The sequence below is a fragment of the Gymnoscopelus braueri genome (genome assembly GCF_963280865.1).
Source record: "Gymnoscopelus braueri genome assembly, chromosome: 4".
NCBI lineage: Eukaryota > Metazoa > Chordata > Actinopteri > Myctophiformes > Myctophidae > Gymnoscopelus > Gymnoscopelus braueri.
The window spans coordinates 31,583,835-31,611,797 of record NC_137605.1 but is presented as its reverse complement, the minus strand read 5'-3'; the positions used below and the strand labels follow the sequence as shown (position 1 = coordinate 31,611,797).

The following is a 27,963-nucleotide window of genomic DNA, read 5'->3' as shown; positions in this document are numbered from 1 at the left end:
CCATCGAGCTTTTCGGAGGCAATTCTTGACACATCTCCAGCCATGCTTAACATGCTACAGAGACTGAAGTCAAAGTGTACAGTAGGTCTATGTAGATCAGTATGGTGCAGATAGTACAGGAATACACTTATGATGAATAGTCTTTAAGGTACTTCTCTCTCTCTCTCTCTGACTTTCTCCTTTTTACAGTCAATGGTTCAGACACGGTACAGTACGGTCTACAGTTCAACTGTATCACCAGAGGCATCTCTCTCTCTCTCTCTCTCTCTCTGTCACACACATAGACATGCACACATACACACTTTCCCTCTTTATTCACATAGTCTGTCTTTCTATTTCCCCTTTGTCGATTCCTCTTTGCGAATTCACATTCAAGCCGTGGCGTGTGGGAGACTGATACATTGATAAGTAAAGGTAGGACAATTAGGCTATCCTATATTAATACTTAGAATAGACTAGCTACCATTAGGCTATTAGTCTATTTTATTTTTTTAATCCTGCTTGCTTGTAAGAAGTCGTTCAAAGATAATCTGTCTTTTTCCAAGGTAGCAATTGTTTTTAAACTATAGGTTCTAAAATATATTATGTGTTAGGTATTAGCATAAACTAAGTTATCTCAATACATTTCTATGTTTGGCAACTGTCTTGTAATAGCACAGTTAACATGTCTAAGCAAGCTTAGTTATAATGTATAACAGAAAGTCATTATAAGCCATCACAAATTAGAAGGAAAGAAAGTGGAAGGTATTTCACGTTTACTTCTGTTTTTAGTCACTTCCCTATTTATTTATTCCTGTATTTCTTCACCCATGATGAGGGGGAATGCCTCAAACCACAGTACTATGATGAGATTTTAAAGTGTCAGGCCCTTTTCACAAACAGTGGAAGTGCACATTTGTAACTGCACAATGTGTATACAGTATATATATTTTGGTACCTCTGCTGGTTTCGACCACTGCATGATAAGGTTTATGTTCAGTGTCAAACAGGCCAGTCTTGCTCTATCCTGAGCACTTTAGCACTGGAATCCAGTACCGTGCTGGTCACACACAGGACTACATTACTCCCCCCTCGAGATCTAGCAGCATCCTAGCAATTCCCAATCGAGTTCAGCTCTGACGCCCTGTATGATTGTCTGAGATGCACCTTTAGGTTTATATACCGGCATATGTGCAAGGGTGTGCAACAAATGCATGACTCTTCACAGTGAATCTCATAAAAACAAGGCAGACAAGTCGACAGTGTGAGGGCTAGATGCTTGTATGGCGCATCCGAGCGAGCCGCCAAAAGGAGGAAGATTTGTGTTTTTTTTTATTTTATGATTTGTACTTTATTTTTCTTCTTTTTAGACAAACATACAGAGAATTTTCTTTCAACATTGATGCAAGAATATTTTAGACAAGACATACAATAAACATCACAATAACATTCATATTCAAATAGCGACATTACTGACCATTGAACGAGACAAGACATATAATACACATAATACAAAATAAAAAAACCTTGAAAACATAAAGACATCAACGAAAAGAAAAATCTAAAATACAATGCACAAAGCAAACCACCCGCAGTCTACCCCAGTCCTACCCCAGACAAATCTAACCCAAGACACTTTATGGTTATTGAAGCTCACACTGAGCCGGAAACGTCATCCAAGACCCGTAGCATGTAGATGATAATGTCCCCATTTTAAATCATATTTATCCATCCTGTTGAGCAATCTATAAGACAATCTTTCATATGCGGCCAGTTGACCCAAGGAAGTAAATCACAGAGAAGGAACCGGTGCAGATGGGTCTTTCCAGGCCCTGACCACCAATCTCCTGCCTAGCATAAGGGCCGTTTGAATCCACTCAGCTAAGGCGGGAGAGACAGTTCTTAAAGTGGAAGGGTCGCCCAGAATAAAGAGCCTGGGGGAGAAGGGGGGAAGATTTGTGTTTATGTACCAGATGGTTACTATGTTTGTATATTGTGATTGATTTGTGACTGATTGAAAAGAAAAGGGGTTAATAAGTAACACGTTGACATTGTTTGTAGAGGTTTTATATACAGGTTAGATTTGTGGTTGACCCCCCCCCCCCCCCCCCCCTCACACCAATTGCATCATCCCCACAGTACCTGCCAGTTATGTTCCCACGACTTAGCAGAGGGAAGTGGGTTTTAGTGCTTCCATGTCTATGCACAGCATCTGTATATTACACGCATATACACACGGTTCTGCAGATTGCTAACTGGTTAACCAAGTATAAAGATCATTTCTAGTCTGTTAAAGGTGCAATCGGGAACTTATTTTAGGATCAGTGAAAAAATGGGGTTGGCAAGATGACAAATTAAAAAATATTTTTAAATCTTATTTTACAGGCATGTATCAGGTTTGTTAAAACGTACATTTTGTAGTCATGTTGATTTAATGTCATTTGAAAAGACACTTGCACCAATTTTGCAATGACAATTACAGAATGTGCCTGAAAAAGTAAAATGGTGCAATCACATAAAAATAGAAATATTTAATATTTTATCCACTTTAAGTGTTCTCATAAAACAGTTTTACTTTATTATATAATATCAAATGAAAATAGATTTGATTTGCATTATCTCTAGATGTATTTTGGCCGTTTTGTTACATTGAGTGGAACATAATGCTGAGTTTTCTAAATAATCTTTGACAAATTATGTAAAAATGGTCACAGCTCTGTGACGTGATACTGATCATGATAATGACAAAATAATCTCTCAGCACCACTGCCTTAAACATGTTGTTGTTAGTATAGAATAAACACAGAAGCAAAGCACCCAGGAGGAAGTGGACTAAGAAAGGGGAATCTGGGAACCTTTTTTGTGTAGAAACTTCCTCCCAGGTGCTTCTTCCCAGGCGTTTCTGTGTTTATTCCTACTAACAACAACACTACATGTTTAGGGCAGTGGTGCTGACAGATTCTTTTAACAGCGGAATCTGTCTTGAAAGATTTCTAACAAACTGACATGATACTGACCATCATGGTCAGTATCATGTCAGTATCTTGGTCGGTATCATGGTCAGTACCATGTCAGTACCATGTCAGTATCATGGTCAGTAGCATGTCAGTATCATGGTCAGTATCATGTCAGTATCATGTCAGTATCATGGTCAGTATCATGGTCAGTATCATGTCAGTATCATGTCAGTATCATGGTCAGTATCATGGTCAGTATCATGGTCAGTATCATGTCAGCATCATGGTCAGTATCATGTCAGTATCATGGTCAGTATCATGTCAGTATCATGGTCAGTATCATGTCAGTATCATGGTCAGTATCATGTCAGTATCATGGTCAGTATCATGTCAGTATCATGTCAGTATGGTCAGTATCATGTCAGTATCATGGTCAGTATCATGTCAGTATCATGGTCAGTATCATGGTCAGTATCATGCCACATGATGACAGTATATACCACTAAATGTAGCAGCCCCAACTTCTAGTAACCAGTTGAATAAATAATCACACATATTGGCAATGGCATGATATATTTCCCTCACAATACTACAGTCAAAGCTCTGACAGTTATCAACAGCCATGCCATTTCTCCCTCACATTTGCCCTGAACAATTTGTGCTGACATCAGACTTAGATATGTCCATATTTGGGCATAATCCACCCCCCGCCACAGACAGACAGACAGACAGACAGACAGACAGACTCTCTACTTAATCTTCACATACAGTATTTCCTCTTCTATTCTATGATGTTGAAGTGTGTGTGTCTGTCTGGACCAAATATGGATCCCCCAAGTTGGTGTGTCAGAAGTGCATGCTGTACTGATGTCACAGACTAGCCTCCATGAGGGCCACTGTCATTTAAATTCCCAGGCAGATTTTAGTTTCCATTCTGCCCTTGACAGTCTGTGTAGGCTACGTCTGGACTATAAACTGGTATTTTGGTAATAACATCCAAGATGGCCGACCCCATGGAGTTGTACTGCTGGGGAGGTGACTGGAGTTGCGATGTAGATTCTCTCATCGTACAGGCGTACTCCAAGTTTGCTGGTGCTCCTGTTAAAATCCACGAGATCACCAACCCTTGGAGAAGTCCCACAGGTGTTTTACCTGCACTGAAGACCGTGAACGAAGGCATTGTTTCAAGAACCAATAATGTCATTATCCAACTCAAGAAACAGAAATATAATGCCGACTACGACCTCTCACCCAAGGAGGCTGCGGACACCCTGGCATTTGTCTCTCTTCTGGAGGAGAAGCTGCTCCCTGCGTTGATCTACTCCAAATGGGTGGACGGCAAAAACTATGGGGACGTGACACAGCGCTGGTATGGTGAGAACATTTCATTCCCCCTGAACTTCTTCCTGGCAAACCGCATGCGTAACCAGCAGCTGGAGAAGCTGAGGCTGGTCAGAGGAGATCCCATGATGGAGTCCGGAGAACAACTGGAAGAAGAGCTTTACCGTGATGCTCTGGAGTGTATGACATTGCTCTCTCAGCACCTCGGTTCACACAAGTTCTTCTTCGGTGATTCCCCATCCTCACTGGACGCCTACGTGTATGGCCACCTCGGGTCTCTGTTGAAGATCAGGATGCCCAACGGGAAGCTCCAGCAACACCTCAACTCCTTGGAAAACTTGAATCAGTTCTGCACCAACATCCTAGACCTGTACTTCCCCTCCACGGGCCAAAAGGCCCCAGCCAGCAAGTCGCCGGCTCAGGCAGACACCAGCAGCGACTTTTACAATGAGCCCCACAAGAGACGCAACCAGATATTATCCGTGCTGTTCGCAACCGCCGCCATGCTGGGTTACGCCATCTTGACGGGCTTGAGGCTGGAGAGGCCTGGCAAGGACAGATGCTGCTCCTGGGTCCAATTTGGGTCCATTTCTACACTGTAAGTTAAGGGAGTGCTTCATCCCGAAGGTAGACTGAAAGAACGAGCCCAATCGATGGTCTTGAAGGGCGGATCCAAACCCAGCCGCAGGGATTCCTGCGGCGCTTCCTATTGCTTCACCAATCTATGTCCCCGCCTCCCCTCCCCCCCCCCCCGGCCTGTGCACGGAGCACGCTGACGTCACCAAATTTAGAGCGACGCCCCTCTGCACTCTGATTGGTTAGGAGATAACAAGGTCCTAAGACCAGCTAAAACCACAGCAAAACCAGAGACCCCCAGAAAACAAGGATCCGGTTGTGAGCTCCAGAGCAGCACTTGCAGTGTAATGCATCCAGTCGTGTGCGCAGTACCTCTAAAACACTGAAATTTGTACTATTTAAAACGCTTCTGGTATAAACCATCTCAGTGAAAAAGCAGTGTTTTGGAAGTAGCCTAATGAGGATGCGATTTGGACTTGGTTGGATGCAACACTTGGATTGAACATGGACTCCACTTGGTGGAGTTTATTAATGACTATCTGGTGTGGTTTTACTGTTCTTGGATCTTCATTCACCTGGATTCTTTGTTCACCATGGAGTGTGCAACACGGTTTTATGCAACATATCATCTCTAAACAGGGGCCTCATGCCCAATGAAGCCTTCATAGTTGTCTCCGCCAGAGGTGGAGAGTATGTTCTCGTTCCCGTCCCGCTGTGTGTCCCCCCCCCAGCCAAGCTAACATTGGTCAAGCTTCACGTGACACGTGACAATATGTTGTCACCAATGCTTTTGATTGGCTAGCGAGACGCATGACGAAATAAAATCCTATAAATAGGTGTGTCACTTCAAAAAACCATTCATGTTTTTGAAGTGAGGTAACATTGGTCAAGCTAACATTGGTCAAGTGACACGTGACAATATGTAATATAAATAGGTAAGACAGGATTAATCAGGAACAGTACTGACGGAGACCTGTGCTCCGAGGAGCACATTTTCTAGTTCATAGAGTGTTTTTATTTGTGTCGCATTCCTTTGCGGTGAATGACGAATCAAAAAACAAAGAGAATACTTGATGAATTGAAGAAAATGGGGTTCTACGATAAATGACAGCAAAACCAGAGACCCCCAGAAAACAAGGATCCGGTTGTGAGCTCCAGAGCAGCACTTGCAGTGTAATGCATCCAGTCGTGTGCGCAGTACCTCTAAAACACTGAAATTTGTACTATTTAAAACGCTTCTGGTATAAACCATCTCAGTGAAAAAGCAGTATTTTGGAAGTAGCCTAATGAGGATGCGATTTGGACTTGGTTGGATGCAACACTTGGATTGAACATGGACTCCACTTGGTGGAGTTTATTAATGACTATCTGGTGTGGTTTTACTGTTCTTGGATCTTCGTTCACCATGGAGTGTGCAGCACGGTTTTATGCAACATATCATCTCTAAACAGGGGCCTCATGCCCTCCAAGGGGGGCCCGGACCTCAGGACGGAAAACATTGCTTTATTATATCCCTCCCCAATTGCCCCGTGCCTTTTCATACATACACACAACCTCAAAACATTGTCATCACAAGCCAGAGACAGAGACGAGAGAGACCTTTCTATGATTATATTTGGTTATTATTGGGGCCGATTAAAAACAAATGTCTTCTAAATCCTTTTTTTTAAAACCGATATATCAGTGATGCTCAAGCTTTTTCATGTCAAGGACCCCCAAAATGATATGTATTTGGCCGCCGACCCCATCTCAAAATATTTTGTTCCAGGGACCCCCCAGCAGCAAATATTTGAGTTAAAAATAAGGATAAGGATAATTCCTTTTAACAGGACGTTCATGAAAGTCCTTGCGGGCTTGTTTCCAATGAGGGCCAGTGAGCAATTAGGGGTTAAGAGTCTTGCTCAGGGACAAATTTCATTTCATCGACACATGCTGGCGTGGCCTGGAATCGTACCTGGGGCAACTAGGGCCTCTGGCTCCCTAGGCGGGCTCACTAACCACTCAGCTATGGCCGCCCCTACTATAAATGGTCGCTTTAAAATAAATATATATATATTCAAAGATTCGCACACACTTTTATGTTTTATTTTTATTTATTTATTTATCAGGGACAGTGCACATTAATCAACATGTCCGTTTTTCACATCCACGTAAATGGGCCAGAGTTAGCCAGAGTTGGCAAATTCTCATCTGTAGTCCCTGAGCAGGCTGTTAAAAAATGGTGGTAGTTATCCATACAAAAACAGACATTATCAATACAATACAGTAAAATATACAAGCGATTAATTTATATCTGCTATTTTTGAATAGCCAAAGTATAATATAAAGCTTTTTAGCTCAACTTTAAAATGACACAGATGCTTTCCTGGTTTTAATGGGTTAAGTGCAAAGTTGTCCTTTTTTCTCTTGCAGGGATAATCAGCATGGAGGCTAAAGACCTGATCACACGGAACAAGACAACTCTTCAACGTATTCTAATGCCACACATTAAGTTAGTCAACCAGTATGTATTTGAACAAAAGTTAATTGTGGAATTTGAGTATGGCAACCTAAAAGAAATCAGTGTTCCATCAGACGCAGCCACTGCACTTGTGGACAAAATTATTTTCAAGGGGGACATGACTTGCCGGGAATTCCTGAATCTGCTACATGATGTAAGACTGACAGATATGCTTCCAGATCTGAAGACAATGCCATGGTACAACCCTGCAGTCGCACCTTCATCTGACAAAATCAGCATCCAACCAAGTTATTTTCGAGAAACTCAAACTGGTTCTCCTAGCCAAGCCTACAAAATGGTGGCCAATGGTAAAGCCTATTCTTTTAATACATTACTGACTTATTTAATCTACACAAATCAGATCTTCCACAATTTTCTCTAAACTAGATCACTGAAATATGGTGTGTGTGTGTGTACAAAATTAAATGTATCTAGGCTTCTATTTCTAGTTTGAAGATCTGTGATAGAAGGTATACATGAGAGACCATCATACACATACATGTGGAGCAGCATTTTTGACACATACACACTATGACCTAAGACATCTCAGTATAGATGAATGCCAGCCAGCAACAAAATGTCTGACAATATGTATGACAATAAATGATAACTAATTTAAGGCTATTTACTTTACTTTTAACACAGATCACATTTGACACTAGTCTTTAACATGGTAGTCTTGAGACTGTAGCTGCTGTGTTGGTTTTTAGCACACAATGAATTTCATATGCCTTTTACTTGTAATTGGTATTGTTGACAATAAAATTGAACGCTTGAACCCCTTTAATGTAATTTTATCTGTATTCTCATATATCTTGGTTTGCCTCTTTACTATTTTCTACTTGTACAGATGAACAAGAGGCAGTGATAAAACCACAAGGGCCAGAGACCAATGATGATGTAGAAGAAGAAGAGTGCCGTTGTTGTGAATGTGTTCGTGAAAATGGGTGTCTACGTCTATGTTGCTTCTGCTACAAGAAGAGGAAAAGTCACCGAAGGTTATAGTTCATCCTCGCCAATATTCTTATTGTCAGTATTATTTGTATAGAGATATGCAATCAACTGCAGTTTTCCTTTTCCTCTTAGGAAATAAGTGATGATGGAGCAGCATTAACTGTTGATCCAGTCTCTTCCTCTACTTCCCAACCAGATGTCGCCTCATCTTGTTCTGTGCCTACCATCCACAAGGGCCTAGCCCAAGAAGAAAATAGCAAGAGTCGCATTCTCCGGTTTACTTCCCGTTTCTGCGTGACCAGGGGTGCAATGCTCACTGGACGGCCTTGCACGCCGTGCCGGAACGTATTTGACCAGGAGCACACGCAGGCACACGCATAGATTTAAAACTACTTTAAATTCGCACCTCAACAAAGTTTTCAAAGGTTCCCGACTCACACCTAGCGAATTAACATAGGAATAAGTCTAGATGCATATCAATTGTCCATTGTGTGACTTGCAGTGTAGGTGTTAAGCGACGTGCGCGTCACGTCATTGAAATAGAGTGCAAGAACATACCAAATGAGCATTGCATGCCTGTGTGTGACGTAGGTGGACACCTTTTTAGGAGACAGGAAGCAAGTTGGAGTCTATTGATTCCAATGGAAGAGTGAACGTGAACACAGCTTCTGAACCATTCTTTAGCTCCATGGTCACTGAACTAAATATTGGACCCGATCGTCGCAAGACACACAATATGCACGATTTTCATACTAAAAAATTTTTAGTGACACAAATTAGGAGAAAATCTACTTTGTTATCCACCTTTCTCTATCCTAGCAGCACACTCTCGCGAGATCTGGGAAGATATCTGAAGAGTCCATCTGCAGTCTGACGGACGAGACATAGAGGGCTCTGTCTGTCCCTTATATTATATTGTATTATTATATTAGATTTGAACTCTATGCTCTGTCCCCATAAGATGTTCTAAAAACTGATAAACTGAGATTCTATATATGTGAATGTGGTAGGCCTACGTGAAATCATTATGGACATTTCAAAAATTAAATAAAATGTGTGTTCCAATGCTCAATAATATCATTTTCCATTATTAACGTCTTGGTTGATGGGGTATGATTTGGGAATCATGACATTTTGCTAAATATTCATGCTAAACACATTATAGTCTATAGTGGTAAAATATATACCTTATAAATAAAAGGACCTGTTACAATGTTGAGCAGAAACATCTAGCAGAAGATAAGACTGAATAATACGTGTGAATTTGTGGTGGGATTTTTTTGGGGTTTCTTTAAAATCATCTTTGCCAATAGCAGTGCACTTTCAAACATGTAAAGCATTTATTTTCTTTAATGAAGAAAATACACAAATACACATCCACATGACGTTGTCAGCCAGGGAGAGGGGAGGGGGAGGGGGAGGGTGGTGGGATGGTCGGGGGAGAAGCAAACCACGCCTACTTAGGAGACCATTTGTAGGATTTGTGTACTACTTCGCCTCTAGTGGCTCCAATGGAGATTGTGTATCTTTCTATATTAACAATCTTTGGCCTAGCATCCGGCTTGTAAATTGAGGCTATATAGGAAGTGTGACAGTTCATATGAATGGCCTGTAGTCTCGCTGTTTCACCCCTGCTGGTTGCAGAAGCAATTAGGCTCTATTCAAGCGGATGGGTTTTTTGGACGAACTTTACACTTGATCGCTGCAAAATAGGCTTAATTTACGGTCTGTAGAAACCAATGGCGTGACGCTGTCCATATTTTTTTACGGTCTATGGTCATCCCCCATATTAGTTCCACCTGTGTTGATTATCTCCACCAATCGCCCTTAGTATGTGACTGTCTGTGTGTGCAGCTAATCTCGTAAACCACTGGACATATCAGTCAAAATTGTCATGCACGAAGCCATTAGGCTAAGGAAGATACTTCACCCAAGACTTTTTGAGTCAGCCTCATGGTGGCGCTATATCAGCCCGCTTTACCTTTTGACCTAGGGTCATACAATGATCATTTATTTTAGGCCACGCCCATAATTGGTTTGCAAATTTCGTGAAAATTAACAAATACAAAACTGGTACTTGTTACTGTATTATCCCTTACTCGGAAAAGTCATTAACGCTTTGTAATGGCCTTATGCCCCTGAATTTGATTAACCTTTAGAAAAGTAGATTAGATTGAATTAATGTTACTTTTCCAACAGTTATTGCAGATTAATGCTAACATGTGGACATTGTAGGTGCTACCATAATGTTAATAAACAGAGAATACGCAATATAACAAACAATAAACTGGAATGTATTTGCACACTTTTAATGCACTTCAGATTTGTAGAAACAATTCACAAACATAGCACTAATAAAAACCTAGGAATTAAAGCACCAAATACAAGAGGTTTTGTCTGGGAACAGAAATGGGTCACAACCGCAAACGTACAGATACCAGAGTGCACAGTAACTGGAACCGTGCTTGGAATCAGAAAGAATACATAACTTATAGCCCTATATGGTACAATTCAGACTAATTCAATCTTCATTCAACTGTCAGTGGATGGAGCGAAGATTAACTTCATCTAAAGATACTTCTGGAAATTGGCCATTATCTTTAATACTTACAACAAAGCCAATTAGGTCCTGGCCTACTTTCAATATGAAAGATGAAAGAATTTTTAATAGCAGTTACAGAATATTCATCAATTGACAATTTGATACAAGTAGCCCATTAGTTATCAATAATCTAAGGCTTTCATTCCAAAACTGTAAGTATAATTTGGGAAATTTCCAATGTTCTTTCCACATTGTCTTAATAAAAGGCAGATGATTACAGTCTGTAAACTCACACAATTTCATAAGCAATACATTTGTTTTTCCAAATGTTGTGGTGCTCTGAAAATTGCCAAAATAAAAAATTGTAGATTGGCTATTTTCGGTGTGTGACACAATGCGCAACCAAGTATGACATCAGCATCAACTCAAATGCACAACAAATTTTCAGACAAAACCAAAACGAATACAATTACCCTCACATCACGTTGTAACATGAGATGACATTTCTGTTCTGTGTTTAACGAGGGTTCTTTTGAGTCTTTGGCATTTATTGAGAAAAGACATTCAGCTTGATACGCTGACTAAAATGTGACATAACCTCGCATGGCCAGCCTAAATCTCTCAAGCTCAGTTTTAGCTATGAAGTGGAATTTGTGGGCTGGCTTTGCCTAATAATAATGTACACAGTCTAGAACAAGGGTCTTCAACAGGGGGTCCTCCGAGTTACTACAGGAGGGCAGCCAAATCTTAGTGTGATAGGATATACAGTATATGTATTATTTTACATTAACCACTTGAACCCTAGCATCCCTATTCTGAGGAGAACTTTAGCCACAATGCCTCGCAGTGCAAGACGTTGTGAGCTTGTAGATCTGCTATTTTCGGCAAAGAGGTTTGGTGTAAAGGGAAAGAAGTGCAGACCAAGTACAGAGTGAAAGGTCAAGTTTACTAAATATTGACTGTTTAAGTGGTTAAATGTCTGAAAATACACATTAACATGAATCCAACATAATAATAAAAAAACATTTAAACAACACTGATGATAGTGCTGTTAAACACATCTATGAAGCCATCTATGAAATCTATGAAAAAGTTTAATCTGCAAAACAATTTCATACAATATAGTGGGGGTCCCTGCTTCATCCCTCTCTCAGTTAAGGGGTCCTTGGCCTGAAAAACGTTGAAGACCCCTGGTCTAGAAAACGTGTAAAAAATTGACCGTTAACCTATCTCTTAAGCTTTTTACTTCCACCTCAGCTCAAGACTGGAGTGTGACCAACTGTATCAGTTTGATCTAAATTCAACATGACAAGTTGAAGTAGTCTCTCTAGTAATGGTGTTAAAGTAGTCCTAGCAAAGTTTGACATAAAAACCACAGCACCTGGGTCATAAAGACATTTTCCCATTTAAAAATGTTATAGTTCACACTTTAGGTAACTCATGTTATGTTGAGTGATTTAAAAAAATGGATTTTAACCCATTTTATGACCCAGAATGCATGGCTTTTAACATCAGGACTTTGGTTCTCTATTGGTTAAAGTTGAATTGCAGAGTTTTTGGCCACATGTAAGTAGCGCTACTGAGCAATGTGGATCCCAGTGATCACGTGGTTCTCAAGCATGCACATGAGGACGTACATGCAAACAACATGCATGGAGGGGTCAGGTTTGGGCACCGTTCCAAACCATATCTAGAGAAGGCAGCGTCAAAGAAGCTTTACTTGTGGTATGACACATGCACTAAAAATTCAATGATCTGGTGGAGTATTACAATGCATAACGTGCATATAGTTCACTCCTATATCATGTATTCGAAGAGCAGACCAGACTCTTAATTGAGCATGTGCTATACCCCAGGATCTTACTGGATATGTAAACCTTGACATATCCTCTTAAGAGTTTCTTCTTCATAGTGCCATTCCAGGTTGCATTTCCTGCCATATTAGCTTGCCAACTTTAAGAATTTAGGCCATCAATCAAATGAAGTGGCGCAAGCTTCCTCACCAAGCGTTAGCCTCGAATCTGGTGGTCAACTTTGTAGCCTTATAAACATGTCAACAGGTAAACATGGCAGCCGTATACATTTTAAAGGTATCATGACATTCATTTTCACTTTTTTTTTTCCAATGTTTTATTTGGGGTTTTATGACCTCAATTACACCCAAAAAACCTGAACTTTAGAACATTCAGTGGATTTTCTGTGGTCTGGGGTTTTCTGAATAATTAGGCTGAAAAGTAATCTGAGCTTTGCCCTTCGACAGTGAGGTCACAGTCGATTAATCCCGCCCACTCTCCTCCTCGCCCCTCCCCTCCCCTATCCTTTCCTTTGGGGGGGGGCGGAGCAGAGGCGATGATTGACAGGCAAAATCCCTCACCAGCGACACCCGCAGGCAAAGATTTCTTTTTTCATTGCAGTTGAAAAGGCTTTAGAAAAGTGAGAGAAAAACACCTGCCATGGATCACTGGAATGGAATTTTCACTTAAAACTTTTTGTACACTTTTGAAGGACCAGGACAAAGACTTTGAATGTTGTGTAAAAGTGAATGTCATTAAACCTTTAAAAAGTAATATTTTCTGAAAATCTTTGAAAGTAATATCCAGAGGTGGACGAAGTACTCGACCCCAGTACTTGAGTAAGAGTACAGATACTCCTGGTCAAATTTACTTCACTACAAGTAAAAGTAGCTCAGTCAAAATGTTACTCAAGTAAGAGTAAAAAGGGCATTGCTTTTAAGTATACTTAAAGGGATATTTCACTTTCAAAAAAACTTTGGGTCATTTTATCATCTACTCAGGCCTTTGTGAGCCCCCCAGACAGTTTTTAAGTTGCTTGATTCATTATTTAGATATTTGATATTCATTTTATCAGACACACCCCTTCCTATACAAACCCATTGTAACTTCAAACTTCATTTTAACCATGTTAGATTCATCAAAAACACCCGTCCTTGGTTTTGGTGACTCATCCTGCCCTCCTAATACGTGAGGGGGCCGTGTTTTTTCAATTACTTTTTTCATTTATTTTTAATATTTTTTTGGGAAAATGAAACAAATTAAATAAATAAATGAAAAAAGTAATCGGAAAATCACGGCCCCCTCACGCATTAGGAGGGCAGGGTGAGTCAGCAGAACCAAGGACGGGTGTTTTTGATGAATCTAACATGGTTAAAATGGAGTTTGAAGTTACAATGGGTTTGTATAGGAAGAGGGCGTGTCTGATAAAATGAATATCAAATATCTAAATAATTAATAAAGCAACTTAAAAACTGTCTGGGGGGTTCACAAAGGCCTGAGTAGATGATAAAATGACCAAAAGTTTTTTTGAAAGTGAAATATCCCTTTAAGTATTCAAAATTACATGCTTCTAAAAATACTTAAAGTACAAGTGAAAGTACATGCTTTTAAAAATACTTAAAGTAGAAGTAAACAGAAGCCGGACACATGGGCTAGTGTGGCCAATTGCATTTTAGGGAAGAAAAAAAAACAGCCAACCTAAAAGTACTTGACTTGATAGAAATGTACTTGAGTAAAAGTAAAATATTTGTCTTGGAAATCAAGTAAGAGTAATGAGTATCAAAAACCAGTACTCCATTACTGTCCATCACTGGTAATGGGTGTGTTCGGATATATAGCACTGAGCGCACTGGCCAATACAAACTAATACGTGAGTGCGCTCCCGGTGCGCATTTCCGAACGCACCCACAATCACATAGTCAGTGTGCTTCAACAAAACACTGCTTCTGCGAAATTATGAGTGTAAACAAATCAATGTTTGTTTCCGTGTAAAACGCCACAGTTCAACTTTAAATGTCTGCATGTTAAATACATTTGGACATAAGTCCAAGTGGTCATATTGTCACTGAAATGTTTTTATATTGAGTTTGGTTTGAAACTTACAGCTAAACAGAGCCAGACAGACAGAATGGCAAATATCTGAGTAAGAACAAAGTGCTTCTGATATTTTGTACGTCCTCGGTTCCCCCCTATCTAAATGTAAATGTATTTTAATGCCAATGATTAAAAATGTAAATCACATGGACAGGATAAAGGTGATGACAGCTAAAGTGAGTTACCAAGTCAATCAGAAAAAACAGATGTTACAATTTAAATGTAACGACCTGTTCCTCCTTGATATTTTCCTTCCTTTATAAGAGTATTGAACACTTATCCACTGGCCAGAAATCTGCCATTTATTTAATTATTTCTTCTTTGTTAGGTAGACAAATCTATTCATAAAATCCTCTCCCCAACATCTCTGGTAAAGGAATGAATGTCATTGGACCGTATTTTCTTCGCTATTGAGCCCACATGCAACAAAATGTCAGTAAATATTGAGAATTTTCCTGGGGAAGGGACTTTACAGAAAAATAACCTAAAAGTTGACATCAGTTTAATACCGCTTTAAACACACATGCTTTTTAAAAGATTCCCTGATATGAGCATGGTGTTATGATCTCAATTCAATTTATTCAAAAGCAATTGTGATAATGATAGTTGACTCAGGAGGTGTGCCTAGAAAGCAGTTGTTTGGAAGTTTACGCCTGTTGACTGGCAGTGATACAATAAATGGCATTCTACCTTTTCACTAACCCTGGCGAAATTCTGCGATTCATCCCCACCATTTTTCTTTTTTTTCTTCTCTTTTTTCAAAAATACAAGCTCACAATGTGTCGTGATGTGAAATGTTGTGAACTTGTAGATCAGCTATTTGCGCTCAAAGTATATAGGGCTTAAGTGGTTAAATAGTTAATACCAGGAGACACATTGTGGGAGTGCAGGAGAGCAAGATATAAAAAGTTCCTTACCCTCTCGTGGAGACGAAGAGCAAACAAACATCACAAGATACAAGTAAATAAAACTGCAGTACAGAAAATATGTATGTGCACTCTCATATACATTTCCCAAATTTACAAATGTAAAATGTTTTTTTCTTTTTTTTCTCTTTTTGATAAGTAAAACAAAATATACAGCTAATAAAAAATACACTCTTAAATATTGGCCAACTTTTAGGAAATACTAAAAGAAATTTAAAAAAGTCAAACCAAGATGTACAGCTGGTGTGGGTGACCATGTCAACGGAAAGGGTGAACTGCGCAGAAGTAAGACAGCAAAGATATGATGAAGAGGAGAGGCAGGGAGAGGAGTTCAATCATCATCACTGTCACTGCCCGACTCGCTCAGCTGCAGATCATTTCCTGCGACAGATATAAAACGGGTCGGACAAGCTTTCTAATTGGAGCTCATGGCAGAAACAGCCATGAAAACCATTCAGTATCATTGGCTGGAGGGTAAAAAAGGAAACAACACACACTTTATAATAATAGAAAATGTATAAATATAAGTTATGGTGTAACAAAAATAAAATATACGAATAGGTAGTATAAGGATGGAAGGGGAAAACATCCCACATAGTTTTTTTTTTTTGCATTGTCTATTATTTTATAATAGTTAAAGTAATACCATGCTGATATTTATGGATTCTGTGCTGATTTATTGGTGTGGATTCATTTTTCATTCAGCCTAGTGGCCTTGGTGGAACTTCTATTTTGTTTATCAGCACCATAGTAATAGGCCACTACCTACAGTGCAACAACATGGTAACAGCATCTCTTGGTTCTTCATCCAAAGACTGTAGAGCTCAGACAAACTCGCTCGAGTTGGGTTCCTGATAGGCTATGGAGGGGCTAACGTTACAGAAGCACAAGAAGAGAGATGTAATTTGAACGATTGATTGGTTCAGCTAGTATGTCATACCTGCATATTTTGACCAAGAATCGTGTGGTTGTTAGCTTTGTGAGCTATATAAATAAACTTGTTGTGCCTTTAAAAACACCCTATCGCTAGGCCTGTCATAATCATTACATAAAGGAAAGGAAAAACAGGCAGTGGTCCCCAGACACACCTGTGATGGGAGTGTAAGCGCAAGTATCTGGTACTTACGGAGCGTGTTCATGAGCTGAGTGCTGCCCGGCTGCCTGTCAGCCCCTCCATTGGCCATCGGGGGGCGGGTGGGGGAGGTCTGACTAGGAGGTGGAGGGGCATTGTGCTCCCCATCACTGCTAGAGCTGTCATCACCGCTCCCAGACCCACTGGCCGAGTCTGAGGAGCTGCTGCTGCCACTGCTACTCATCTGCTCGATCACCTCCACCTCAGCACGCAGCTCTGCAGACAGTAGGGGGCAGCATAGTCAGTGGCCGCGATGGGGTAGTTGAAATGTCATGTAAAATAGGCCAGAGTAACATCCATGCTCTTTCGACCGTTTTGTCTTGACTATTTCCTTCCCATCCATTAAAACATTTATAATTCATTTATAATTCTCAGCGGGGAGCGAAAATAACATATCTAGAAGCTCACTGTGTCACGATTTCTGAACATTTTATGATTTTGAAAGTGAAAGGGAAAGTGGCGTGTCTATTGGAAGACAGGTTATTTTTCCATGTTCTGGAAAAAAACGGTTTTGGACAGATGAGGTTTATGAAGCATGAAAAGCAAAAGCAAAATGCAGGCAAAGCCAATCATATATATAGCAACTGATCCCCGCCTTACCTCTTTTGATGTCATCCAACTGTGGCTCTGGGGAGGGATTGTCCTTGGAGGGGGAGGGAGAGGTTTTGGCTCCGGCACCAGGCTTGGTCGGGGCTCGGAATTGGGAGCTAGGCTGGTTATTGTTAGATCGCACCGACTGCTGTTCGATCCTGGCCTGGATCTTACTGCTGCCCTCCGCCCTGTGACACAGAAATATGCATAATGAATCCTCTGGTGCCGTGTTTCTCAACTGCTTCCACACTGGCACACTAAAGCCCCTCTTACATTGCCCATTCAAGGAATGTTTCTTTGTTCTGTGTATAAGAGAACAGAATGGGGAATCATTTTCATGGCACCTTAGTTTGAACTGGCAACGGAGGTAGAGCCAAATCGACGTCTGTGTAAAACGCTCAGCTGGCAGAGGGGGAAAGGGTATGAAGTCTAAGGTCTGCACAGCTGCTTCTCTTCAATTTCCTCCAATGTATTTCTGATCACAAAAACATGTTGCTTGCACAAACACGCAACTGTAACATTATACATCAACAAGTCTCTTTCTCTCTCTCTCTCACACACACACACACACACACACACACACACACACACACACACACACACACACACACACACACACACACACACACACACACACACACACACACACACACACACACACACACACACACACACACACACACACACACACACAAGCACAGTGTATAAGAGGGACCATCTTTTTGGGGTGAGAAAGTGGGCGAGACACGACTTACTCCTGCCCTTACAGTGGTAACAACAATTTAACCACGTGAATCCTAGCATCCCTATTCTGGGGCTAACAAACAAGATACATTAATATAGAGCAAAAACAGGAGGGGGCCTAGTATAAAGCTCTTAGGAATCCAGTCAACTAAGTATAGGGTTTAAGTGGTTAAATTGTTTACCCTAAATGAATAGGCCTAGTCTAAACAATCCGTAAAAACCCAAAACAAAGCCGGCATTAATGACATCTTTTCTTCATGCCATAAAATTAAATTGTTAAAAAGTTAAATCTCTATATTATATATGATAGTAATCATTACTGTCTCTCCATAAACTGAAAATATTTTTTTTCCATAAAGATGATTTATAAGCTTCGATTTTATAGTGTTCCAGTTCCAATTTTGTCTGCTCAAACTCTGTCGTCATTTACATTTTAGGTATTTGCTGGAAGCACTTATGAGTGACATACAAGGAGCGCAAAGTAGAATAAGCTTAAATTATTTTTCCATGTGACCTCTTGACTCCTTCTCCTACGATGGGGGTCCGCGGCGGCCAAATACATATCATTTTGGGGGTCCTTGACATGAATGAGCACCACTGATATTGCAACATTTTTTGCAACAGTTTTTTCAAAAAAACGTTAGTATAGGATTTAGAAGACATTTGTAGAATCGGCCTCAGGTCTTAATGGGTTAAAGCACATTCACAACCAACCAGTTTAGTCATCTGCATCGAATCTCAGAAATCCATCAACCACAGGATGAATTTCATGTATGGGCAAATGTACAGGGACAAATATCCCAAGAACAACAACAACAACAACAACAACAAGTCTGTCAGTAGCTCAGACAGTCCTCTTCTTCCTTACATTGTGTCTTAATAATATTAATGCAACCTTTCTCTGGTAAGTGGTCTGGTTTTCCTTTGACTTCTCACCTGGTCTTCTTGACTTGGATGCTGCTGCTCAGCTTCTCCAGCACAAACTCTCCAGTGTCATGGTTAATGATAAGCACGCAGTCCTTCTGATATGGTCGCTTGTTCCCTTTGAATACCGTCATGGGTGGTGTGGAACCCTGCAACAAGGACAGTAAGCATATTGTAAGTATCTTACTTTGCTTTACTATATGGAACAACACCTCTGCCTACACTAGACAAGAAAATGTTAGTTAGGCCTGTTAATGCTTGCTGTACATTTCCCAGGTGTAAAGACATGTCCTTGTTTATCTCCAAAGACATTGTCCGAAGTAGTGAGTGGACATCAGATTAGAAAACAAAAGCAGACATTCTTACTGGAATGTGTGGTAATGTTATGGTGACTTCATCCCCCTTCCCAACTTGCAACTCTCCCTCACAGCTTGTGTCAATAGATGCCGGTTTGAAGTCGTCTGCAAAGGAAAGCCACGTGGTGATGACAAGTCATAGATGAAAAAATATGAATATATCCCAAAACTAGCTCTGGTCCATAGTGTTAGAAGGAGTTCTCCTAAGGTGAATTCCTTCTAACGCTATGGACCGGAGCTATCCCAAAACCATACTAAGCACTTCTTTGTTTAAATTGATATATATTCTTTAATATCATTTTATAGATTTGTTGTCACAGTTTGTACAGTGCCTCACATAAATACATATTACTGTACATTCACATTATCCCTAGAATGGCTGTGATTTTACAATACATACACATATCACAGCCTAGCCTCAAGCAACTCTTAGATCCTAGTTTTAATATCTGGAATCTAGAGTTGCAATACCAGCCCTTGACAGCCCACACATCCAAACAGAAAAGTCCTATCTGATTGTATTAAACGAAGTTAAACTCAACAACAATGCAGCTGTACGGAAAGCTTGAATTATCCTCTTTCTATCTGCAACGTTTTTGTTTCATAAAAATCCACCGTAGACATGTTATGGGCTATTTTCTGTCAATACATTCTGTGCAGGTGTTAATAGTGTTAAGTGTTGGAGTTGGGAAGCGTTCGTTGGAAATCACTCAACGGTCCTGCGTAGCGTACCACCCGTTTCGAAATTGGACATAATGCAGGATTTATGGGGCGTTTGGATGTATGGGCTGTCAAGGGTTGGTAGTGGTACTGCAACTCTACGTTCATTCCAGATATTAAAAATAGGATCTAGAGTTGCTTGCGGCTAATCACAGCCATTCTAGGGCTACATTCACACATACTTATATACATACATACATACTTACATAAATACTCTGCAGATACGTATACATAATTTATCGGATCTGAACTATGATCTGCCATAATGTGGGAACTGAAGTTTTGGCAACAATGGCACATGAATATTAACAAACTATGATCTAATTGCATGTCATTTAATTGGACTTTGAATTGGCCAAACATAAAACAGCTTCTTTAAATGGTGACAAAAATAACTTTGAGGATTAACAAGTCAGCAGAGCATGTGGGTTATGCTAAGTGTCTCAACCCACAGCTAAGTGAATTAACTAGAGATAACGGGCTGTGTTGTGTAACACCATGTCCAAAGTAACTGAGTACATTTACTCAAGTACTGTACTTAAGTACAATTTTGAGGTATTTGTTTTACTTTGCTGGATTATTTAAAAGTTGCTGTACTTTTACTTCTACTCCATTACATCTCAGAGGCAAATATTATACCTTTACTCCACTACAATTATTTGAAAACTTCATAGTTACTTTGTAGATTTTGAGATCTACAAGCTCACTGCTATTATCAAAATATTTTATACATTTGAAAACTTGTGAAATAGGACAGTCTGTATTGTGAGTACTTTTACTTTTGTAATTTAAGTATATTTTGATACCAATACTTTTGTACTTTTACCTAAGTAAATTTTGAATTCTGTCCTTTTACTTATAACAGAGTATTTCTACATTACTGTGAGTAATATCTTCTAGGGAATGGGATAGTGCATGGCATGCTTGTCACACTCACATCTGATTGTGTGAAAGGAGGATTTTGGCCTCTTCTCAAAGCTCTCTCCGAGTTTCAAAACATGCTCTTCTTTGTCCAAGAGCGGATTCGTACTTCCATTCATTGCGTCGTTTAAATGTGTAACATTCACATTCGTCTCGGATTTTCTTCTGAATGAACTAACAATGCCGAGATAAAGTATAGTGATGATGGAATGAAAAGACAACTGTAGTGCAAAGTTAGCCTTCTGGCTAAGCTTTAGCAAAACAATGCACTCTTCTTCACATGGCCACTCCTCTTCCTGTTGTGTTCCACTCATGAAATACCACCGATATACACCGAGTTATAATATGATATTATATACACCAAGGAACCAACATCGACTGCCTTGTACTTTTGGACAAATATAATTAATTTAATTGCAATTAATTAATTTCATATAATCATGGTTTATTTACAGAGCCAAGACTCAGAAAATACTATGACCAATGTCCTCGTTACAGGAAAAATGTACAAATCGAGGTATCGTACGGACGTAGCCATGGATCACACGACGGTCGTCGTGGATGAACTTCAACCTGGTGTTTGCGTTTCTCCATTTACGACCCATACATCTACATAAACGTTCAGATTTCAAATATAAAGTGCCTACCCTATGGCCATGGATGTTAAAATTATGTACGGGTCCTCAAAAGTACCCGTATCTTCCGTATTGTTCAATAAAAAATATTTGAATCCGATTGGCGGTCATGTTTTCATAGAGTTATAACATATCAGAGTGCGATACACCTCTCAACCGATAGGGTCACGTTCACGTGGTTGTAAGCATGCGGAGAAAATTCGGAGAAAATGGCCACCGATAGGATTAAAAAGCTTATTATTGAACAATATGGAAATTACGGGTACTTCTGAGAAACCGAGTAGAATTGTAACATTCCTGGCCATAGGATAAGCACTATATTTGAAATATGAACGTTTACGTAGATTTACGGGCCGTAAATGGAGAAGGAGAAGGAGAAATGGAGAAGTTCATCCAGCATATCAGTCATGTTTCAAGTCTAGTACGGACGGAATTATTTAAGTGACGGACAAGATGTCTTCACGTTGTAAAAAGGTGTGCACGTTTAGCTGAAAAAGTGTTTATTAAAGAAAGGAAAGCCTGTTTGGGCATATTTTTTAAATTTCATTTCATGTAATTTCAATTAAGTGTATGAGTAATTTTCCCCCAATGATTTGTGGCCTGACAGTAAGGTTTTTAGCAGCATGGCATTCCAGATGAATGGAGAACTGGACTCAGGCGTAGCAGCTCCTGAAGAAGTGAAGGATCAACAACAGATCCAGCCCTTGGTCCCCCCGGCGGGACAAACGAACAACACTGGCATCATAGATAGAACTTTGACCAAAGACGAGTCGGAGAAACTCTCAACTACTGACAGAAGTCTGGTGTGTGACTTCAAACAGCTGAAGCTGGAGAAAGACGCGCAGAAAAACTGGGATTTGTTCTACAAGAGAAACACCACGAATTTCTTCAAGGACAGACACTGGACCACCAGGGAGTTTGAAGAGCTCAAGGCATGTCGACAGGTAGTGGTTTGCTTCCTAAACAAGTGGTTTCAAGAGAATAAGAATCATATTTGAATTATTATTATTTATTTTGTCTGTCTGTCTGTGTGTGTGTGTGTGTGTGTGTGTGTGTGTGTCCTCATGGTTTCCAGTTTGAGTCCCAGCGGCTGGTGTTGCTGGAAGCAGGCTGTGGAGTAGGAAACTGTATCTTCCCCCTCCTGGGAGAGGATCTCAATATATTTGTTTACGCCTGTGACTTCTCACCACGAGCTGTGGACTTTGTCAAGGTAAGGAACATCATCACAGCAATCTGTTGGGTTCATTGTATCCAGTCATCTTTCTTGATAATTCACAGAGGCGCTCTTTAGCTATCAACCCAACCCATATTGCTCTAGTTCAGTGGTTCTCAAATGTTTTGTGCCAAGGACCCCCAAATTAATATGTATTTGACCACGGACCCCCATCTGAAAAGGTTTTGTGCCAGGGACCCCCAGAAAATAAAATTTATGTTAAAAATAAATTCAAAATTATTCAAATGTTTTCCAAACATCTTTGATAATTTTCAAATATAAAAATTGTACAGATGTACTGTACAAGCTTGCAGCGCGCACAAAGTGACGCGCTGTGAGCTTGTATATGCTATTTATGAATAGCCAACATATAAATGGATAAAGAAGTTTAAATGATTATGATGCTATGTTAACTAATTTGGCCTGGGACCCCCTGGAGGTTCCTGGACCCCACTTTGAGAACCACTGCTCTAGTTTAGATGACCAGTGGTTATCAGTGAAAGGATTAGTTAGTATCAATTATAGTAAGGATAGTGCAGAGAAATAACTTGTGTCGTCAGCAAGTCTTTTCCCTTGGGGAAATAAATTAAAAAACGCAAACTCTTCTGTTGACAGCTAAATCCATTGTACAGCCCTGAGCGGTGTTGTGCCTTCCAGTGTGACCTGACCCACAGTGATTTGAGGGACAATGTGCCAGAGGGCAGCGTGGACGTGGTTACACTTATCTTTGTCCTGTCAGCCATCCACCCTGACAAGATGAGGCAGGCTCTGGAGAACATCTGCAAGGTAAACACAGCAGGGTGGGAAATGAACACATGCTAGTGCTACTAGTAAAAAGCGTCTTAAGTCTTTTGAGTGTGGTTGCTAAGCTTGTATGCTCTACCTCCTCTAGTAGATTACCCTGTACCAAGGCTGTGTAAAGAAGATATGGACACATTCTACGCAATGGCATGCAAGACACACCAGGAGGCAAACTGGAGCTAGAAATCAATGAGAGAGCCCGGGTGGACAACAAGCGTATGAACAAGCAATATTTTTTAATAATTGCGACTATTGTCAGATAATCACGTCAGGAAAAGAAAAGAAAACATAACCGGTTGTTTTCTGAGCTCAACACTTTTTTTGAGGCATCTAAAGAGCACAGATCAGTTTCTGACTGGGTAGTATGGGCTGTCATCATGAGAATTGGTTGACAGGCTGTCACTAATTTACATTCTTGCGATGGTGGTCTGTCATCGCGAGACTGTACTTACTGTACAGTCTGAAAACTACTGAAAATGATATAGTGTGGACATCGAAAAACAAGACATGGTATTCTTTTGTTTTCCTGAACTGATTATCTGACAATGGTCACAATCATTCAAAGATAGTGTTTATTCATACACTTATCCACACCCGACTCTCGCTGACTTCAATGCATTCCATCGGCTTCCATTTGCCTCCTAGTGCGGCAAATCTGCCTGGAATGTGCGGTCCAAGAAAGTGATATTCATGTTCTTTCTTTACACAGCCTAGGGCTGTGCTAGGAAGTTAAGAACCCTTGGAAACATTTAAAGTACGGTACACCATAATTAATTATTTCTCCGCAAGGTAGGTGTGTGTGTGTGTGTGTGTGTGTGTGTGTGTGTGTGTGTGTGTGTGTGTGTGTGTGTGTGTGTGTGTGTGTGTGTGTGTGTGTGTGTGTGTGTGTGTGTGTGTGTGTGTGTGTGTGTGTGTGTGTGTGTGTGTGTGTGTGTGTGTGTGTGTGTGTGTGTGTGTGTGTGGCGCTAATCTCTTGCACCATTGCACCGATTGGTGTGAAACTGCATGCACACTCCCTGGAGGCCAGAGCAGAACCTCTGCCACAAAGTTTTCACATCGGCCTGTTACAGCACCACCAGAAGGCCGATTCTTGCATATTACTCCTACAGATTTTGTCCAAACATCACGCAAGTCGTTACACAGTAACTCTATAGCCATGTGATCAAGTCTGATTTTTTATTTTCCATCCTGATTGGCTAAGATTGGCTTCCAAAGTTTGCAGGAGTGGCCCGTTTTGAACAAAATGCCTCAAATCATGAACGCAGCGTCAGATTGCCATGAAACTTTGCACGCACATTCCCACCATTTTCCTATTGTCCAAAGTTTCAAGAGAAGTTGCTTACACAATATAATTGTGTACATAAAAATGTGTTCCCAAAATATTTTCTCTACACTCATTTAAAGCGCTCTGTATGTGCGTCTCCCAGGTGTTAAAACCAGGAGGTATTGTCCTGTTCAGAGACTATGGCCTTAATGATCACGCCATGCTTCGCTTTAAAGCTGGCAGCAAGCTGGGCGACAACTTCTATGTCCGACAGGATGGTACTAGGTCCTACTTCTTCTCTAAAGGTTAGTATTGTTTACATTACAGCTGCACATTTCAAATAATTTTTTTGTGATTGGGATACATGTGGATAGACATTTTTTTCCAGTCTTAATCTGTTAGGTTTTGTTTGATATATATCTTGATGATTTGTGTTTGAATAAATGTGACTTTTCTATAGACCAGCAATTTTTTTTTCTTTTCAATATAATATAATATAATATAATATAATAAAGTAGGTCTCTAAAGCACCTGAGAGAAATGTACTTCCATAAAAACAGATGCAGTCAGTGCCTATTAATCACAGGAGGTAATGGCATTCCTAACCAGAATTCTACAGTTGAATGTAGAGGTGCAATAGTTAATCAAACTAATTGATTTAATCGAGTTTCAAAAATAGCAGCTCTACAAGCTCACAATGCAACGTGTTGTGAGCTTGTAGATCGATATTTCTGTGCTACACCGTTGTATGGCAAAGTATAAAATATTGCTTAAGTGATTATTTAGACTAATCCATTTAGTTGATTATAAAAAAACGTGCTTCTTGATTGGCCCTATTTGGATGTTAGCTGTTATGAATGACATGGCGGATCATTTTGTTTTGCTGCTGCTCTGATTTTCCTTTTGTAAAACTTAGCGACCACATTTTCTGTTCTTCCAGAGCTCCTGGCTGAGTTGTTTGAGGCGGCGGGCTTCAACTGTGTGGTCAATGACTATGTCCTCAGAGAAACCGTCAACAAAAAAGAGGGCTTATGTGTCCCCAGAGTATTCCTCCAGAGCAAATTCACCAAGCCTGGGCAATCACAGAGCTCCTGATGTTCCTATACATAACCCCAGATAAACATTTACTTTAGAGGCTCCGCCCTGAAAATGACATGCAATAATGGAAGGTCATTTGCCAGCATTCGCACATGAGTGACCGTGCCCTTAAGGACTAGAAAGGCAGAAAGACCACTGAAAGACCACTGTCTCACCTGTGGATTTGGGCAGTGCGTGAAATCGAACATTCTGTCCTGTCCCTCATCATGTACTCCTTTCATGTTGACCATGATCAAGACCAAAACCAAAACATTTATCCAATTGTTCTAGTGTAGCTACTCAACAGAAGAAGGCTGTGGTCATACTGGGTGGCTCCTAAGGGTGAGTGTTGCTTAATGTATTCTCCATCGTACGACACATCAGGCTTGAGTATAACCATGTGAATGCAAAGTGCTGTTACGCAAAAAAATATTAAAACCTAAAAACCTAAAACCTATTTTGCTAAATGTTTCCTTGGATAATTACTGAAATGCCTATATTGCTGATAAGGGTGCAAAAGCCTAAATACTAAAGTTTGATTTTATGTCTCTTTGATCAATTTAAAGTGTGCCTGCGACTGAAAAGTGGAAGGTTTATTTTTTCTTCTCTATATCGAATGCACCCGGCCAGTCATTTTTGTTATTATATTCTTGAGTGATTGAGCCATTCTTTCCGGACATATCCCATGTGGACAAAATTATGTGGACATGTGCCTGTCTATGGTGCATTTTTTTATTGCCTGTCTACCTACTGTACACACTATACAATATTAAATGTACCTACAGGCTACATCAGGTTGTTCATAATTGCTAAGGTATAATAACTACTATTACATCCAAAATGTTTACCCCTCCGCCTATTTCCCACATGTACAATCGATGTAAAGGAGTTCTGGGCAGAAGAAAAGCTTAACCCATGCAGGAAGATAGTAACCTCACTCCGTCAAATGGAAGAAGCTTGCGACACACATTTTGTTTCACAGCGTACTTGCATCTGAGACTCCGGGCGCAGAATCGATGACAGACGGAGTTTCATTTTTTCAAGCTACTAGGCAGGTGATTGGATGATCCCGCCCCTAGCAGCCGCTGATTGGTTCGTATGCGCAGTGGTTCGGGCAGCTTTACTCTGTGAGCAATCCCAGACCCTCCTTCCTGAAACCAAATGCAAATGAGATTTCCGGAGGGAGGGGGGTTTACCAGGCTAGGAAGATAGTGGAGCACAATGAAACTGTTATGCTTACTAACAGTACAGGTAGTGCCACACATATTTATAAAGAGTCAAAGACTCTTTATAATCTCATTATCAGAGTCAAAGAGACAAAGGCCGATGAATTTTTACTTGGGCATCGAAAAAGTGACAGTAAAATCCATTTAGTCAGTTAACTACTTGAATCCTAATTTACCAATTCTGGGCATGTCATAATTGGCGAACATTTGGCAAAAATAGCTGATCTACAAGCTCAATGTTTCGCTTTGCAGATTGGCTGTTTTCAGCAAACATATTTAATGTAGACAGGGTAATAAAAAGGATTGGGCCTAGTATAGACCTCTGGTGGACTTCTTCCTGGATCAAGAGTTTCTACTACCCAGAACCCCTGTTCTACAACTTATCTTTCTCTCCCATCATGTCATCGAAGAGATTAAAATAATTGTTGCAATTGAGAATTTTTATTATTATTTACACCAATAAATTGAGTTATTACATCCACACTGTCATCCTGGTAGCGCTATAACAGGCTGATCTGAGAAATGTGTGGCAGAGGTTCTGCTCTGGCATCCAGGGAGTGTGTGTGCACTGTGCACAGTTTCGCTGCGATTGGGCCAACGGTGCCGGAGATTAGCTGCTTGCAGACAGACGGACACACAGACGGACACACGGATGCAAAAAATTGTCTCTGCCACGCCTTCGGCCTGGCGGAAACAA

The 27,963-nt window shown here is 40.3% G+C and overlaps 3 protein-coding genes and 1 long non-coding RNA gene across 6 annotated transcripts; 3 read left to right on the top strand and 1 right to left on the bottom strand.

Annotated features, from left to right (window-relative positions):
- The first annotated feature begins 277 nt into the window (after nt 1-277).
- LOC308083739 lies at nt 278-8,360 on the top strand. The gene is made up of 3 exons (XR_013933002.1): nt 278-414; nt 7,266-7,661; nt 8,204-8,360. It is a non-coding gene; the product is annotated as an uncharacterized lncRNA (long non-coding RNA).
- LOC308084482 (metaxin-1-like) lies at nt 3,938-4,879 on the top strand (the record flags this gene model as incomplete). The annotated part of the gene is made up of 1 exon (XM_080427147.1): nt 3,938-4,879. One exon carries the CDS (start codon nt 3,938-3,940, stop codon nt 4,877-4,879), a length of 942 nt encoding a protein of 313 aa, XP_080283273.1.
- Nucleotides 8,361-14,054: 5,694 nt separating the features above from the next.
- On the bottom strand, nt 14,055-21,314 carry eaf1 (ELL associated factor 1). 3 transcript variants are annotated; one of them, XR_013933034.1, is made up of 7 exons: nt 21,067-21,314; nt 19,420-19,514; nt 19,066-19,202; nt 17,395-17,573; nt 16,432-17,010; nt 15,157-16,043; nt 14,055-15,019 (listed from the first exon to the last, which is right to left on the bottom strand). XR_013933034.1 is itself a non-coding variant. In XM_080426459.1 (6 exons), the coding sequence occupies exons 1-6, from the start codon at nt 21,167-21,169 to the stop codon at nt 15,994-15,996; spliced, it is 786 nt and encodes a 261-aa protein (XP_080282585.1). In that variant the 5' UTR covers nt 21,170-21,314; the 3' UTR covers nt 14,055-15,993. The 3 variants fall into 3 exon arrangements, 1 of the variants encoding a protein (XP_080282585.1); XR_013933033.1 differs by having other exon boundaries at nt 14,055-16,043; XM_080426459.1 differs by having other exon boundaries at nt 14,055-16,043; nt 16,789-17,010.
- Nucleotides 21,315-22,150: 836 nt separating this feature from the next.
- Nucleotides 22,151-26,959, top strand: LOC308083274 (tRNA N(3)-cytidine methyltransferase METTL6-like). The gene is made up of 5 exons (XM_080425543.1): nt 22,151-22,629; nt 22,761-22,895; nt 23,514-23,684; nt 25,127-25,268; nt 25,904-26,959. The coding sequence occupies exons 1-5, from the start codon at nt 22,309-22,311 to the stop codon at nt 26,056-26,058; spliced, it is 924 nt and encodes a 307-aa protein (XP_080281669.1). The 5' UTR covers nt 22,151-22,308; the 3' UTR covers nt 26,059-26,959.
- Nucleotides 26,960-27,963: the final 1,004 nt, after the last annotated feature.

Coding starts and splice junctions, on each gene's coding strand:
- eaf1 (XM_080426459.1), bottom strand. CDS start 21,169: ATGAATGGAAGTACGAATCCGCTCTTGGACAAAGAAGAGCATGTTTTG. Junction 17,574..19,065: donor ATCCAAGTCAAGAAGACCAG/GTGAGAAGTCAA, acceptor TCTGTGTCACAG/GGCGGAGGGCAGCAGTAAGA. Junction 17,011..17,394: donor GTTGGATGACATCAAAAGAG/GTAAGGCGGGGA, acceptor TACTGTCTGCAG/AGCTGCGTGCTGAGGTGGAG.
- LOC308083274 (XM_080425543.1), top strand. CDS start 22,309: ATGGCATTCCAGATGAATGGAGAACTGGACTCAGGCGTAGCAGCTCCT. Junction 22,630..22,760: donor AGCTCAAGGCATGTCGACAG/GTAGTGGTTTGC, acceptor CATGGTTTCCAG/TTTGAGTCCCAGCGGCTGGT. Junction 25,269..25,903: donor GTCCTACTTCTTCTCTAAAG/GTTAGTATTGTT, acceptor CTGTTCTTCCAG/AGCTCCTGGCTGAGTTGTTT.